The following is a 13,558-nucleotide window of genomic DNA, read 5'->3' as shown; positions in this document are numbered from 1 at the left end:
CCTTTTTATTCTTTTATTTTTAAGACCAAGGGTTTTAAGTGTTGATGAAGTTTAATTTGTTAATATTTTCTTTTATGGCTCATGGTTTTGTTTGTTGTATCTAAAAATCCTTGCTTAATCCAAGGTCACAAATTCTTTAAAAAAAACTTTTTATTTCAGAAGTTTTATATTTTTAATTTTTCTATTTAGAAGTCTGTGGCCCATTTTTAGTTAATTTTTGTGAACAGTATGAAGTAAGGTTGAGGCTCTTTTTTAATGTATATGGATACTTGGTTATTCTAGCACTATTTTTTTTGCAAAGACTAGCCTACTATTTACTACATGCTAGGTGTTAAGCTGTAGTTCCTAAAATTTACTTTTTGTTTCAAACATGCAATAAATTTTTTCTTTGCTATTTTCTTTTAGGGATTTAGGAACATTGAACTCAAGGGAAAATTTGTGAGTTGGGGAAATAGCTGTAGGAATTCTGAGATTTTTTTTTTTTTTTATCTGTTGACACCTGCTTAGTCTATTACCTTATCAGAATCAGGTTCAACTGACAACCTCCCATCTTCTGGGTCAGAAAATTTATGAAGAGCTTTGCTAAGCATTTAGCTTTAAGAGTTTAAAGGTAAAACCTAACCATAAGAATTTAGAAACTCAACAAATACCTGGTGTAACAAAGAGGGCAGGAACTTCCCACATATAGGTTTAGGTTTAGGTGACCCATATACCTCAAACACAGGGAGAAAATCTCTACATTTTTTTATATTAAAAATTAAGTGTGCAAAAATCTTGAATTCAAATTCTCTAAGGAATGGTTCAATGCATTGGTCTATGCTTCGGGAGGTTGGAGGGAAGACTATTTTTCTACTCCTGTTAGTTTCTTAATTGTTGGGGGCTCACCTTTAGTGTAATGCTTCTGCATCTCTCTAGGCTCTCCTTGCTTTGGGAGGTGGAATAATTTATCTGATTGGCGAATTTCGGAGTAAAAACTGGGCTCATGACCTCCATCCTTGTTTCTTTCTCTTTGGGCTCCACACAGCCTATAGGGAGCTCACATTCTTGGGGAGGCCTAGTGCTTCCCAGTTCTTTCTATGACTTGTGGGTAAGTATGCCTCATTCTAGAATTAGATGTTAAGAATTTGTTTGACCACAGATCCATTCTCCAATATAAGCTTCATAACTAATAAAGGTGGTATTTTGCTCTCCCAACTGTACGGTATTTCTCAGTGGGTTCAGAATGTGGATAGGGACAAGGGATGGAGTTTATTAGGCCTCTTCAACTCCAAACGTCCAGACAAAACCAAATACTAAAGATTGGTTTAATAAATGTCCCCAGTTTTTAGTTATTGTAAGACACATGTCTTATTTCTCCAAGTCCACAAAGTGTAAAATGGGCTTAAAGCACAGAGATAATTTTGTTTATACATAATAACTTTCTGTAAAAAGAATCAGGCACCACAAAATGGCTGTTGCATCTTTATCCAATAGATATTAAGAGCTTGGACTGGCAACTTGATGTTAAAGAATAGTTTTATTTTACTTTGAAGCAGAATTCAGATTAAAAGACCTCTTGAGATTTATTTTAGGTCTATGAATTTTTTAATAACTGTAGATTTCTTTCAGCACATGAGCAATACTGAAAAGAAGCAAGTTTAAATTCTTATGGTAAAGTATCTCCACTCCTGAATGTACTTTTTCCTTGCTGGTATTAAAATCAGATGATGAGTTTAGTGGTTCTTTACATTGAAACCAAGTATTGGGTTTCAGCACTCGGGTAATGTTCTTTGCCTTAGGATCATATTCAAATTGCTTTGATCTACGGAAGAAATAGAAGAATCCTAGAGAGAGAGAATCATGATTAGTTATCTTGCACAACTAGACAATGGTTCCATACTTCTTAATTTTATGAATGCAGAATAAAATAATTGAACATCATGCAGAGAAAACAAACTTGTGTAATTATATAGATACATTTTACTTCCTTACTATCACATGAGAAATATTATTATTTTTATTTTCCTGAGGAAGAAGTTAAGGTATGAAACATGAATTTCAAGGGAGGTACTACCTTTCTAGCCAGACCTTTGGTTTATGCCGAGGTTTGCAAAGTATGTGTCTCAAGGGTGTGAGGGGGAGAAGAAGGCCCCTGTGGGTATAGATTTTGGTCCCATTTCCTCATTTTCTTAGAGTTGTTTAACTTTATCTACTTTAGGTGTTGTGATTCTGTGTTGGATGTCACTGGAATAAAGATTGTGTCACTCAAAAACATTTTTGGACTCCTGTTTACTCCATGGTCTGGGTCATTGTCTTTGAAACACTAGTAGCTGGACTGGTACATTAAATTGCCTGAGGTTCTTCGAAGACTATAAATTCCTGGATATCTGCCACAATACCATGGCCTCAAAACTCTGAAGAATTTGTAGTTTCACACACCTGAGCTGTGCATATTAAACTATATACATTATAGTTCAAGAATCACTGTCCAGTTTATGTGCTTAGTTATTTTTTATGCTCAAAACTCATCAGTGAGTGTCTGCCAGGGGGTATCTTGGATCAATGATAAATAAAACTAATTGGTACTATTCACATAGATTCAAAGTGGTCTAGCAGAGAATATAATTCAGGATTTACTGATTCAGTTTGTGATGCTGCCCACAGGGTTAAAGTTTATTACCACATGTGCTCGAGAGTAGTAAAATTACGTTAACATTGAAAACTTGAAGTCTTTGTGCTGTCTTCTTTTACAGTCAATAAAGTCTTCCAGTTGTCCTAAGAGATTAGGCCTTGATGCTTACCTTTATGCTGGAAAGCAGCATCAACCCGGAGACCAATTCCTGGGAAGGATTTTACCATCCTTCGTGGGTACCCTCGGTCCATGGTTTGGGTCACTTCATCATACCTGGATACATGGATAGGAAAAGTTTTTTTGGATTCTTTGTTTTGGGGAGCTTAATTCATCTACTGCCCAACTGGAAGTCAAGCAGGGATGTGGAGGAAAAGAGGCCTAGTAGAGGAAAGCTAATTGGATCAATATTAAAAAAATGTGGCAAAGGCCCTGGCTGTGGTTGCTAAGTGGTTACAGTGTCAGTTGAGGGTTTGATTCCTGGCCAAACATATGTACCTGGGTTGCAGGTTTGATCCCTGGCCCCAGCTGGGGCTGTGTGGGGGCAACCAATTGATGTGTCTCTCTCACATTGATGTTTCTCACTCTCTCTCCCTCCCTCCCTTCCACTCTCTCTAAAACTCAGTGGAAAAAAATATCCTCGGATGAGGACTAACAACAACAAAATAAGGCAAATGACATGTTCGGTTGAATTGTTTACAGTGTCTTGAAAACAAGATTTGATGAGGGGGAAAAAGCCACATCATTTGTCAGACTGATGCTATTCCAAGGAAATGTTAAAGTAAGGGTTCAGCTTGGAGCTCTCATAGATTTGATTAAATATTTTTATGTCACCAGCAAGTTGGTTGACATCACCAGCTTTATTATTTTATCTTATCTTTCTTTTTTAAGTGGGAGAAAGATCTTTGGACTCACTAACACATTTTTTTTGATAAATGTTATCCATCTGAAATTGCCTTCAGCATAATTCACTTTAAGAAGACTATAGGTTAGTTTTATTTTTGCCTGGGCTAAAGTGATGCTATGTGAATTTTTTTCTCCAGAATAAACTTACCTCCAGCACCAAATGCCCACAAAGAAGTAGGTTTTTCTTGTGCTGTGGTCACAGACAGCTGCATCAATTTTCTTTACATATCTTGGAAAGCCAAGTGTATAGATGGATTTGGGATAATCTGATAAAACAGCATATCCTCTGATCATCCAGAAACTGTCACCTAGAAAGAGAGAAAGTGATGATTCTCTTATGATCTATTTTCTAGAATGAGAAATAGATGTCTTAAGATGTTTGAAAAAAAATTAGGTGTGTAGTTCCTTTCCGTTTTAATGCTCAGAGATTTAGTAATCTTATATCTCCATTTATTTTTACCACTTTCTTTAGCTACTTGTATCATTAATAATACACAAATAACATATACCTGTAGTTAAGAGTGTGCCTACCCATGTCAATTGGCTTCACCGTATTGGTTGCTTTTCTAACTCTGACAAAACAATCAAGTGTGTTTGGACATGTTTTCCTAAATTTCAGCACTCAAGGATTCTCATTGGCAAGTAATCTGAACAAGTCCTTAGAAAAAGTAAGGTTGCTAGGTTAAATATAAAATACCAGCTAAATATATCAAACAAACAATGACTGTTTTTTGGTATAAGTATATCCAAAATATTGCAATACATACTCATACTAAAATTATTTGATTTTATCTGAAATTCAAAGCATCCTGTGATTTATTTGCCAAATTTGGCAACCTTAGTAAAAAGGGAATATAAAAAAGACATGGATTACTTTTATTTGGCAGAAAAAAGACTGTTTATACTGTTTTGTTTTTTTAATCTCCTGTGTAACTGGGTAGTGTTTATCTTCCCAGCCACAGAGAATCACTGGATAGTTATTCTTTACGACAGAAACCTAAGTACAGGCATTCATGGGGGGAAGGGAATCATGATAGGAAAAGTTACCTTTAAAAATCAGAATCTTATCTTTAGGGCTCTCATATGCAGCTTGAATATCAGCTGGCAGAGATGGCCAAAGTGATGAGATCAATTCAAATTCAACATCGGTAATATCACAATAGATTCTCCATAGGTACCTGTTAAACAAAAAACACTTTCTACATTCAGCCTATATATGTCTGCTTCAATGAGAATATTTTAAACTGAGGCTTTTTTCTAATTGGTTGATATTTTCCTCAAATAATTTAGAGCTTTAATACAATTTCCCTAAGTGAAGTTAGGTGGCTGTGAATTCAATTCTACCCTTTGGACTACCAAGGTCAAGACATGCCTTCATGCCCATTCTCTTGGGTATGTAGAGTAGCAAACTATCCATGGAATCCTCATAAATAGTACTCAATGTTTTGGGGAGTTTAATTCATCTACTACCCAAATTGAAGTGCTCACTGGCCTAATTTTTGCCAAAGCGGAAATACCCAACATTCTAAGCCAACACCAAGCACTCTAAGAACTTTTTGGTGCCAATGTTTGCTAGAACGAAGGAACATTATTGTGGGCATTGCAAAACATTTCCACAGATTTTCCCTTCTGGAAAGTTCTGATTCTCTGAATGAGACTTGAAAAGTCCTTATATTCTGTCCCCTTCCCATGCTGGCAACCCTCCCCTGCCAAGTGTCATTACAGGGCTATATAGTCATGGGTGGAAAGAGTCAGATTTCAAATATTCTTTCCTTTTGTCCCATGCCTTGTTAGATGGAGTATGTCTTTATACTTTGTTCTAAAAATATGGCCATGGTGTACATAGCTGGCACATAATGCTGCAATTTATGCCCAATAAATTATACACAGTGAAAGTAGAGATTTCCTACTACAGTTAACACTTTGTTGTAACATTAAGAAATGGTCTGCTGCCAAAACCGGTTTGGCTCAGTGGATAGAGCGTCAGCCTGCGGACTGAAAGGTCCCAGGTTCGATTCCGGTCAAGGGCATGTACCTTGGTTGTGGGGATGTCCCCAGTAGGGGGTGTGCAGGAGGCAGCTGATCGATGTTTCTCTCTCATCGATGTTTCTAACTCTCTATCCCTCTCCCTTCCTCTCTGTAAAAAAATCAATAAAATATATTTTTTAAAAAAAAGAAAGAAAGAAAAGAAATGGCCTGCTGATATGAGTTTAACATTGGGCTCTCCAGGTAGGAAAAAGATCTAATTTTTATCACTTTCTGATTTACAGGGTGTAAATACTCTAACTATGGCAGGTTTCAAGCTACCAAAGTGATGTGAACTGGTTTACAAAATTCCTGAAAATTTAACAATTGGATCCTGAAATGCTAAGTCATCTCCAGCAAGCCACAGGATTGATGTATTATTTTAGCTAAAAAATCATTGAAAGCTGACTTTCAGTGGAAATTTAAAAATTTGCTTAAAGACCTTAAAAATCAATTTATCAAACAAGAGATATATGCACATAGAAAAACATTCAAACAGTATGGGCAATTACAAAATGAAAAGTAAAAGGCATACATTCTCACTATGCTCATGACTCCCTTTTTATCCCCAAATCTCTTGAATAGAAAAATCTTTGTAGAAAGTTAAGGTATTTAAGAGAATGGGTTTACCTGCCTTTAAAGAACATTACTTCTCTGCGGAAAGTGGTGATAGCATCAAAAGTCAAATCAGGGTCACAGGCATGGGGTACAGTGGGTCTCTTTGGCTTAGCAGGTGCCTTAGGTAGAGCCCCTTTGATGAGAAAAGGAATACCAGAATTAAAAAGGCATGTGGAAATACCTACAGGAGGATCTTACCCAAGTGAATATTTTCTTCATGATAATATTTCAAGAAGTGATTTTCTCAACTTCCTTCTAGAAATCTTCCCATTTAGTTCACATTATATTCAGATTTATGGTGTTGCTCACCATAGATGGATTGGATTCCGTTGATATCGTCCTGAGAAAGTGGGTATTTGCTAGGGTCCAGGGACACATAATTTGGGAACATCAAAGCTGTTTGATCATTGGAGTGCGAGAGCCCCAGTGAATGACCAAATTCATGAGCAGCCACAAGAAATAAGTTGAATCCTTAACAAAAACAGGGAAAACAGGAGTACATGAGTCACTCAACAGGAGAATGGTTACACCTGAGACTAGGAAGTAACTAAAGGTTTGCCATACAGCGGTTAATTCTTGTAACATATGCATCATCATTTATATGGAAAATATTTCAATATTAATCAGTGGTATTAGTCATATCATGGAGAAATGTAACCCAAAGTGGGTAAATGGTAGAAATCAAGTGTCTCAGGAATGGATAGTATTAAAAAAGACTGAAGTTGCGAGCTTTGGTTGTTGCAAGGCTATGCTATATATGCTGTTTCTTCTACTCATATTCTTCGGAGGTTCTCCATTGGCTGTAGGGTAAAGTCCAAATACCTTCACGTATAGCCATTCAAGATCTAGTCCCTGCATTTTCTCCAGGCTCATATTTTATTTTCATATTCCATGAGCTAGCCATGTTCAATCATTTGCAGTTCTCATCTATGCTACATTCTTTCTAATCTCAATGTCTTAATATCTCATTTCTTCTGCCCAGAATATTACCTCTCCTACCCCCTTGATACCTGCTATCCTACTTATTTCTCTGGAGTTATCTCCTTCATGAGACTTCCCTTATCTCCCCCAGCTCCTACCCAGGTTGAGTTAAATGCACCTCTCTGAGCTTCCATAGACTCAGTGCCTAATTCTGTCAGAGCGCATTAAGGGACAGCAATTGTCTATTTCTTTCACCAAGCTGTGAATCTTTCAGTCAAATGACCATGTCTTAACCATCTTTTATTCCCGGTGACTGCGAAACTTCTTATCAATAGTGAGTGCTTAATAATGGTTGCTGGCTATGCAGGTATTTATTTGGCTGATAGAATCGTTACATGCACCTCTTATATAAGACCATATTACCCTATACTTCTCCATACTGAAAATCTTACTATGCATGGGATTGCCTTTTTACTTCTCTGTCACTAGTCCTTAGGGTTCTAAATATTAGAGTCTGTCCCTGGACTTGGATCCTAAGCCAATGGATCCTAAGGAAAAGGCTGAGCCTTTCATGATGGAGCCTTGTCCAGTGATATTTGCACAAAATGAAGATGGAATGGCAAAAGGTTTATTACATGGTACTTCATGCTTGTCTGCTCTTGATGTTGTTGCTGCCCCTTGTCTGGCTGGTAATATCACAGGATTTGCTTCTGGACAAGGGACGGGACAAATGACTGAAAAAATAATTAAAATGCAGGTCATCTAAATGAGGTCCAAACCTTTATCCTGGCTTTCATGACCCTCTATAATCTGAATCCTATTCACCATTTTAGCCTTCTCTTCCACTGCAATTCTAATACTTCAGTTGGTTGGATTCTTCTGTCCAGAGCACTCTTTACTACACTTTGCCTTCAGAGTTCCTGCTTGGCCTTCAGTCTCTGACTGGACGTCACTTCCTCCTCTGACTTCTTTATCTGTATTTGGGTGAATTTCTTTGATGTGCTTCTATTACATTCCCATAGTTTCCTTTATCCGAATGTTGATCATACTGATTTGAATTGCCATTTGATAGTGTGTGCCCTCTAGATTGTAAACCCTGGAGGTCGGGGTCTGTGTCTTATCCACTATTGTACTAGTATACTCCATTTCTATCACAGAGCCTGGGCCAGAAGATGTTGAATGACTTCCTTTATCAAATATTTGTAGAGCATCATTCATGTGCTGAAAATGTTACAGGACGTATGATACTGTAGGAAAAGGATAACATCTCTGTGTTCTTGGAGATATGACTAGGTAAAATTTGCATTATACATTGATTCCTTTGTGAATATTTTTTTCTGTGCCTGGAAATAAATCATCATTACCATCAATACTAATAATCATCAATGTCAAACACCTTTTGAATGTTCACAATGGGCAAATGCTTTGCAGGGTGTTGGATTGCAGGTACTTGTGTCATCTTCCTGCAAGAATGGCATTATTAGCCTTATTTTACAGATAAATAAACAGAGCACAAGAAAATTAACTAGGTTGCCCAGGGTCCCTCAGGTAGTAAGTAAATGGGAAGCCCTAAAAGAGACCACGGGCTGCCAAACCACAAACCATCGCTCTTTCCACATCACAACACTGTGCACCAGTAGCATGTAAAGGGCCTGTTCAGGTGTTCAGTGCACGTCTCTGTGTAGCACATACACATTCACATACAGGCCTGGCTTTAGGAGATTCTTGAGAAAATCTCTATATGAGCTATAGGTTTGCCCTTCTGCCATCACCATGTAATGACTTGTTCTTACAGGAAGCAGTGGGATTAGCAGATGACTATTGTCTATTGTTCTTAGGCAAGTTACACTAAGACTTTAGCGCCTTTTCCACAGAGAGACCCTACATGTTCCAATCAAGGAGGTAATCATATAGCATATATTATTGCCAAATTTTTTATTTAAAAATCCCAATGTGATTGGAGATTACATTTGCATGAGGGTTTTGCTGTTGTTGTTGTTTTAGAGAATGGGAAGATATTTTCCCTTTTATGTCAGTGAGCTACAAGACATACAATTGGATTCCTTGGGGCTTACAATCTATACCTTGAAGAATATAATAAAGTAGTTAGGAAGCAACACATTTATTTGGGTACTGTTGCTTGATTATGCACCCAGAACTTGGTGGAGGGCTCTATTTATTCCCTGACTTGCTCAAGCAAGTTTTGCCAGTGTGGGGCCCAGAACTCTTTGGACGTTTTAATAATCCACCCATACATCCGTCTTGGCAGAATGTTTAGAGCAGTGTGGGTAATAGTAATGACTACTAAATATTGGACTTAATAGGGATGAAAGGATGGTGAAATCTTTGACTGATCTCTGCCTCTAGATATGAAAGTAAATCCTGGGAGTCATGCTGATTTGGGCCAATACTAGGATATTACCTGTAACTGCCTGATTCAACATATTCACACTGCCTTTAGGGCAAATCCAAAGACATACTGGCACATGTCTCAGCAGAAGATACATAACGAATATGACCCATTTAACCCTACTTCCCTCATCCACTTGTCTGTGATGCTAACCTTTGTGGCAATGGAAGCAACCAACTCTAGACTTGCCCTGGTGCCTGAAGTCCAGCCATGCACTGACTTTTTTACCCTGCTTGTTCACTAGCACTTGGAAGAATAACTGCATTACAGTGAGTGGCCATGAACCATATTGAGTCACTGGCTTTCAGTTTTGCAGAAAGTATAAAACTGACATACAAACTATCTGGAGTTACTTGGCCAGAACTGAACTGTGGCATGTATACCACCCACCACAGCCTCTGCTTTCCTGGGACCCTGGAAACCAGATACCAGCCCCAAGATAACTGTGGTCAATGATAGGAAAAAAAAAAAAAAAAAAGAGTGGGAAAGTCTCCTGAGCTCTTTTGTTTGATGCACATGCTTTCAGTGTAGTAAAGTTTTGTTTTTTTTATTTAAAAAAGTAATAAAACATCCCTTATTTTAGTGCCAGGGAGGCCCTTTAAGAGAGATAAAATCAAATGCTTGTTCTGAAGGAATGAATCAAATGTAAAGATTAGGGTCTAATTCTTAGCAGATGGGCAAGAGTTTGAAAAGGAAGTTCATGCTTATAAACAGACCTTCTACGAGCCACGAGTTCACACACATCATCCTTCAATCACTAACTAAAAATTACCACTTCTGTAGAAGCTTTTTAAAATCCTCACCCACAGATGACTTCTACAGCATGTTCTGCCTTGTATGCTGGTATATATGCCTAGAACTTATATACCACAAGATCATGAACCTCTGAAGGACTGGAATTTTTCTAGTACAACCCTGTGGTTCCTACAACACCTTGCATAATTCCAGGCACATAGCGAACCCTCAGGCATTGTGGGTGTATAAATGAATATGAGTCAGTGAAGAATGTTATGATTATAATAAGATCAGCAACTTTATGAGGTGTTGTGTAGCTAAGGCTCTGATTGTACAAGCACAACTGTCTGAATAGATATTGAACGCTGCCATCAGTCATCTGAAAATATGGAAAATTGTGAGAAAATAGGACAGTAAAAAGCTACTACTTGCAAAACTATTTTCAGGAATTCTCTAGAATAATAAAATTTTGTTCATAAATAAAATTAGGCTCACCTGCTCCATCCTTGGTCCAGTTTTCATCCTCATCAAAGTGAGTGTCTCCACCCAGACCTAGACCAGGAGGAAAGGCATGGCCGAGGAGTCCCAAGGGGCCATCAAAATAACGAGGACACCGACCATGGACTGAGACAAAATTCAAAGGGGGGGGACAGGTCAGTTTCTTCAAAGCCTTGAGATGAAATAGCCATATTTTTCTCACAATTTCAAAGCTTACCTCGGGTCCGAAAGGCAATCATGATATCCGCAACCCCCTTGGAAATCTTGGTGAATGTTAGCGGAGTAACTTTGCCCCACACTTCTAAACCTTTTTGGATAGCCTCATCCACGTCAGCTCGTGCCATATCCGGAGTGTAGTTCACGATTCTTAAAAATTAACATAAATATGTCAGTTGGTGGTTATATATTCATGTATGCATGCATACTGCAAAAGAAAATAATTTCTATCTTATGAATCAGATGCTGCAGTGACTTTTGGTATGCTGCTATACTTATACTTGTATTATACTTTACTATTTAAATAAAGTACTTTTTCAATTCTCTCTCATCTGCCTTATTCATCAGGTAGTATTATAACACTTTAATATATAAGGGTCAAAGAGGTTAAATGACTTCCCTAAGATCACACTCTAAATGGGAAAGCATTTGTCTCATGGACGAGTTTGCTGTGTGTATGACTGTATTATAAATGTTCTAAAAAGAATTAAGATTTTTCTCAGCTGGCTTGTGGAAATCAGTCTCACGCATGTGTTGTACATTATGAGTGTCACTTGAGAGTCATGAATATTTAGTTACTCAGCAAAAGATGTTCCTTTTGTTTATATTACCTATTTTGCTAACCCTATTTTTACCTCAACCCCTAAGACTCAAGAAGATGAAGGAAGAACTATCAGAAAGACTCTTTAGGGCCAGCAGCAGGGGTCTAGAGCGATGGTCAAGGCCACTGACTCTATTGCAGCTCATAGGAACACTTCATTCTCTTCCTGCCAGTAAGCCAGCCCCTTTCTTTAAGATGCATGGAGACAAACTCCATACTTCACTCTGCGGTCCAGCTGAGATTTGATAGCTTCACACTCATCTCTAAGGTCTCCTCATTTTCTCTTGAGCACACGTCATCTGTACCTTCAAAGATCTAAATCAAATGACAGTGCATCTAATCCTGAGCTTATATGGAGATGGCAGAGGCTAGAGAATTTTAGGCTTTTTAAAATCCTCACCCACAGATGACAAGTGTGCTGGTAAGAGCTAGGTAACCTTGACTATGGGAAATAAACTTTGGTCTCATTTTCTCTGTATTTAAGGTGGTAAAATCAGTGGTGCTTACACTACAGTTTGTTGGGAGGATAAAGCAATGAAATCTAGGATGAGCCGTGCACATAGGAAGTGTGCGGTAAAGTAAAATATTATTATTTTTGTTCTTTGGAGATGATATTCCTGTTCCTTGGGACTGGAGGGAAATAAGTTGACAGAAGTATTACCTGTATGTGAGGTTGTATTTCCTCCACCCAGGGAGAGTGAAGCCATACTGACCCACATCAGGAACCCCACACCTGGGTGTCTTCATGATCTCCAGCGTGTTTGAGTCCAGCTTTCCAGTCACTGTCAGCCCAAAAAATGCTTGCATTTCCCGAATTTTGCCATCTATGAGACTCCTGTTCATGCTTTGAACAAGATGGCTCCCTTCTATTTCAAGAGAGTAGAACTGGTTGAGATATGCCTGACCAAAAAGACGAAAAAAAAAAAAAAAAAAAAAAAAGGCACAGACTACAGGAAAGCAAATTTCCATCTCAGGATAAAACAAAATTGTCTGAAATCCTTTTGGGCAGTGGGGGAGGAGGAGGAAAATAAGCAATGAGAACAAGGAAGGAGCAAGGGAAACAAGAAGGAAACAAAGGGGAAAGAAAATAGTCGTCCTGTTTTTTCAGTTTCCAAGAACTGTAGAGCCATGTGTCATCAGAATTGGCCAAACCACTCAACCCATAAAACTCCAAACCTCCACAGAAGAGAATCAAGCTTCTTCTATGTGTTAAATGATTACACATCTTATACATTTTTACTGTTACATTCATTTTAGTGTTTCCTTGAAACAAATTCTAGATAAATGATTATTCATCTTGCAAATTTAATTGATTTAACCAAATATGGCAAACCAGTTGGACTGATTTTTAGAGGGAATCTCCAAAGCAGTGTATGTTTCATACATAGAAGGATAAGGGGATCCAAATTATATTTGGTGCCTCCTGGCTGGTCTTAAAATATTTTTATATGGCGCTCCATTTCTGTCCCCTTTCTCTTCTCACAAGCTCTTCACTTGTTATCATTGCTCAAAATTGTAGCAATCCTGCCTTTCCCCCAACCCCACACCCTCACTCTCCACCCCGACACAGTTCCTTGATGTCCTTGGAACTAGGGAAATAAAAAGCAGCTCCTTCTCACAAGAAGGATTCTTTTGTAGGAATTTCCTGTCTTTTTAAGTCCCAGGACAATCAATAAAATGAATTTTTTATTGATAGTCATTAATATTTATTGAGCCAGTACCTGAGCCAGTTGCATGTTTTCTTCATCTTCCATCTTTTGGTCCGTAGGAAATGCAGAAGAAAACTTTATAAAGAGCACAAATAGAAGCAGGAGGCTCTTCATTCCTCTGTCTCTTCAGTTGAAGACTGGTTCTGTTTGCACAGAATTGAGAAAATAATAGTGAGACGTGGCATGGATTGGCTTGTATTATTGTTTAATTAATAACAGAAAAAGGACATTTGCCATGAAGTGTGTCACGATACGCTTTTTTTTTCTTAGATTGAATTGATTTTGCAATCAAGATCTGCAATTGTTTAGTA

General features: G+C 37.9%; 1 protein-coding gene across 1 annotated transcript; it reads right to left on the bottom strand.

Annotated features, from left to right (window-relative positions):
* Nucleotides 1-1,584: 1,584 nt before the first annotated feature.
* On the bottom strand, nt 1,585-13,292 carry MMP27 (matrix metallopeptidase 27; the record flags this gene model as incomplete). Its single annotated transcript, XM_080640586.1, has 10 exons — nt 1,585-1,823; nt 2,781-2,884; nt 3,663-3,822; nt 4,562-4,692; nt 6,170-6,290; nt 6,467-6,628; nt 10,719-10,847; nt 10,939-11,087; nt 12,200-12,438; nt 13,260-13,292. 10 exons carry the CDS (start codon nt 13,290-13,292, stop codon nt 1,585-1,587), a joined length of 1,467 nt encoding a protein of 488 aa, XP_080496712.1.
* Between the last annotated feature and the right edge of the window lie 266 nt (nt 13,293-13,558).

The sequence above is a fragment of the Plecotus auritus genome, assembly GCF_963455305.1.
Source record: "Plecotus auritus genome assembly, chromosome: 9".
Classification (NCBI taxonomy): Eukaryota; Metazoa; Chordata; class Mammalia; order Chiroptera; family Vespertilionidae; genus Plecotus; species Plecotus auritus.
This window is presented reverse-complemented; position numbering and strand designations above follow the sequence as displayed.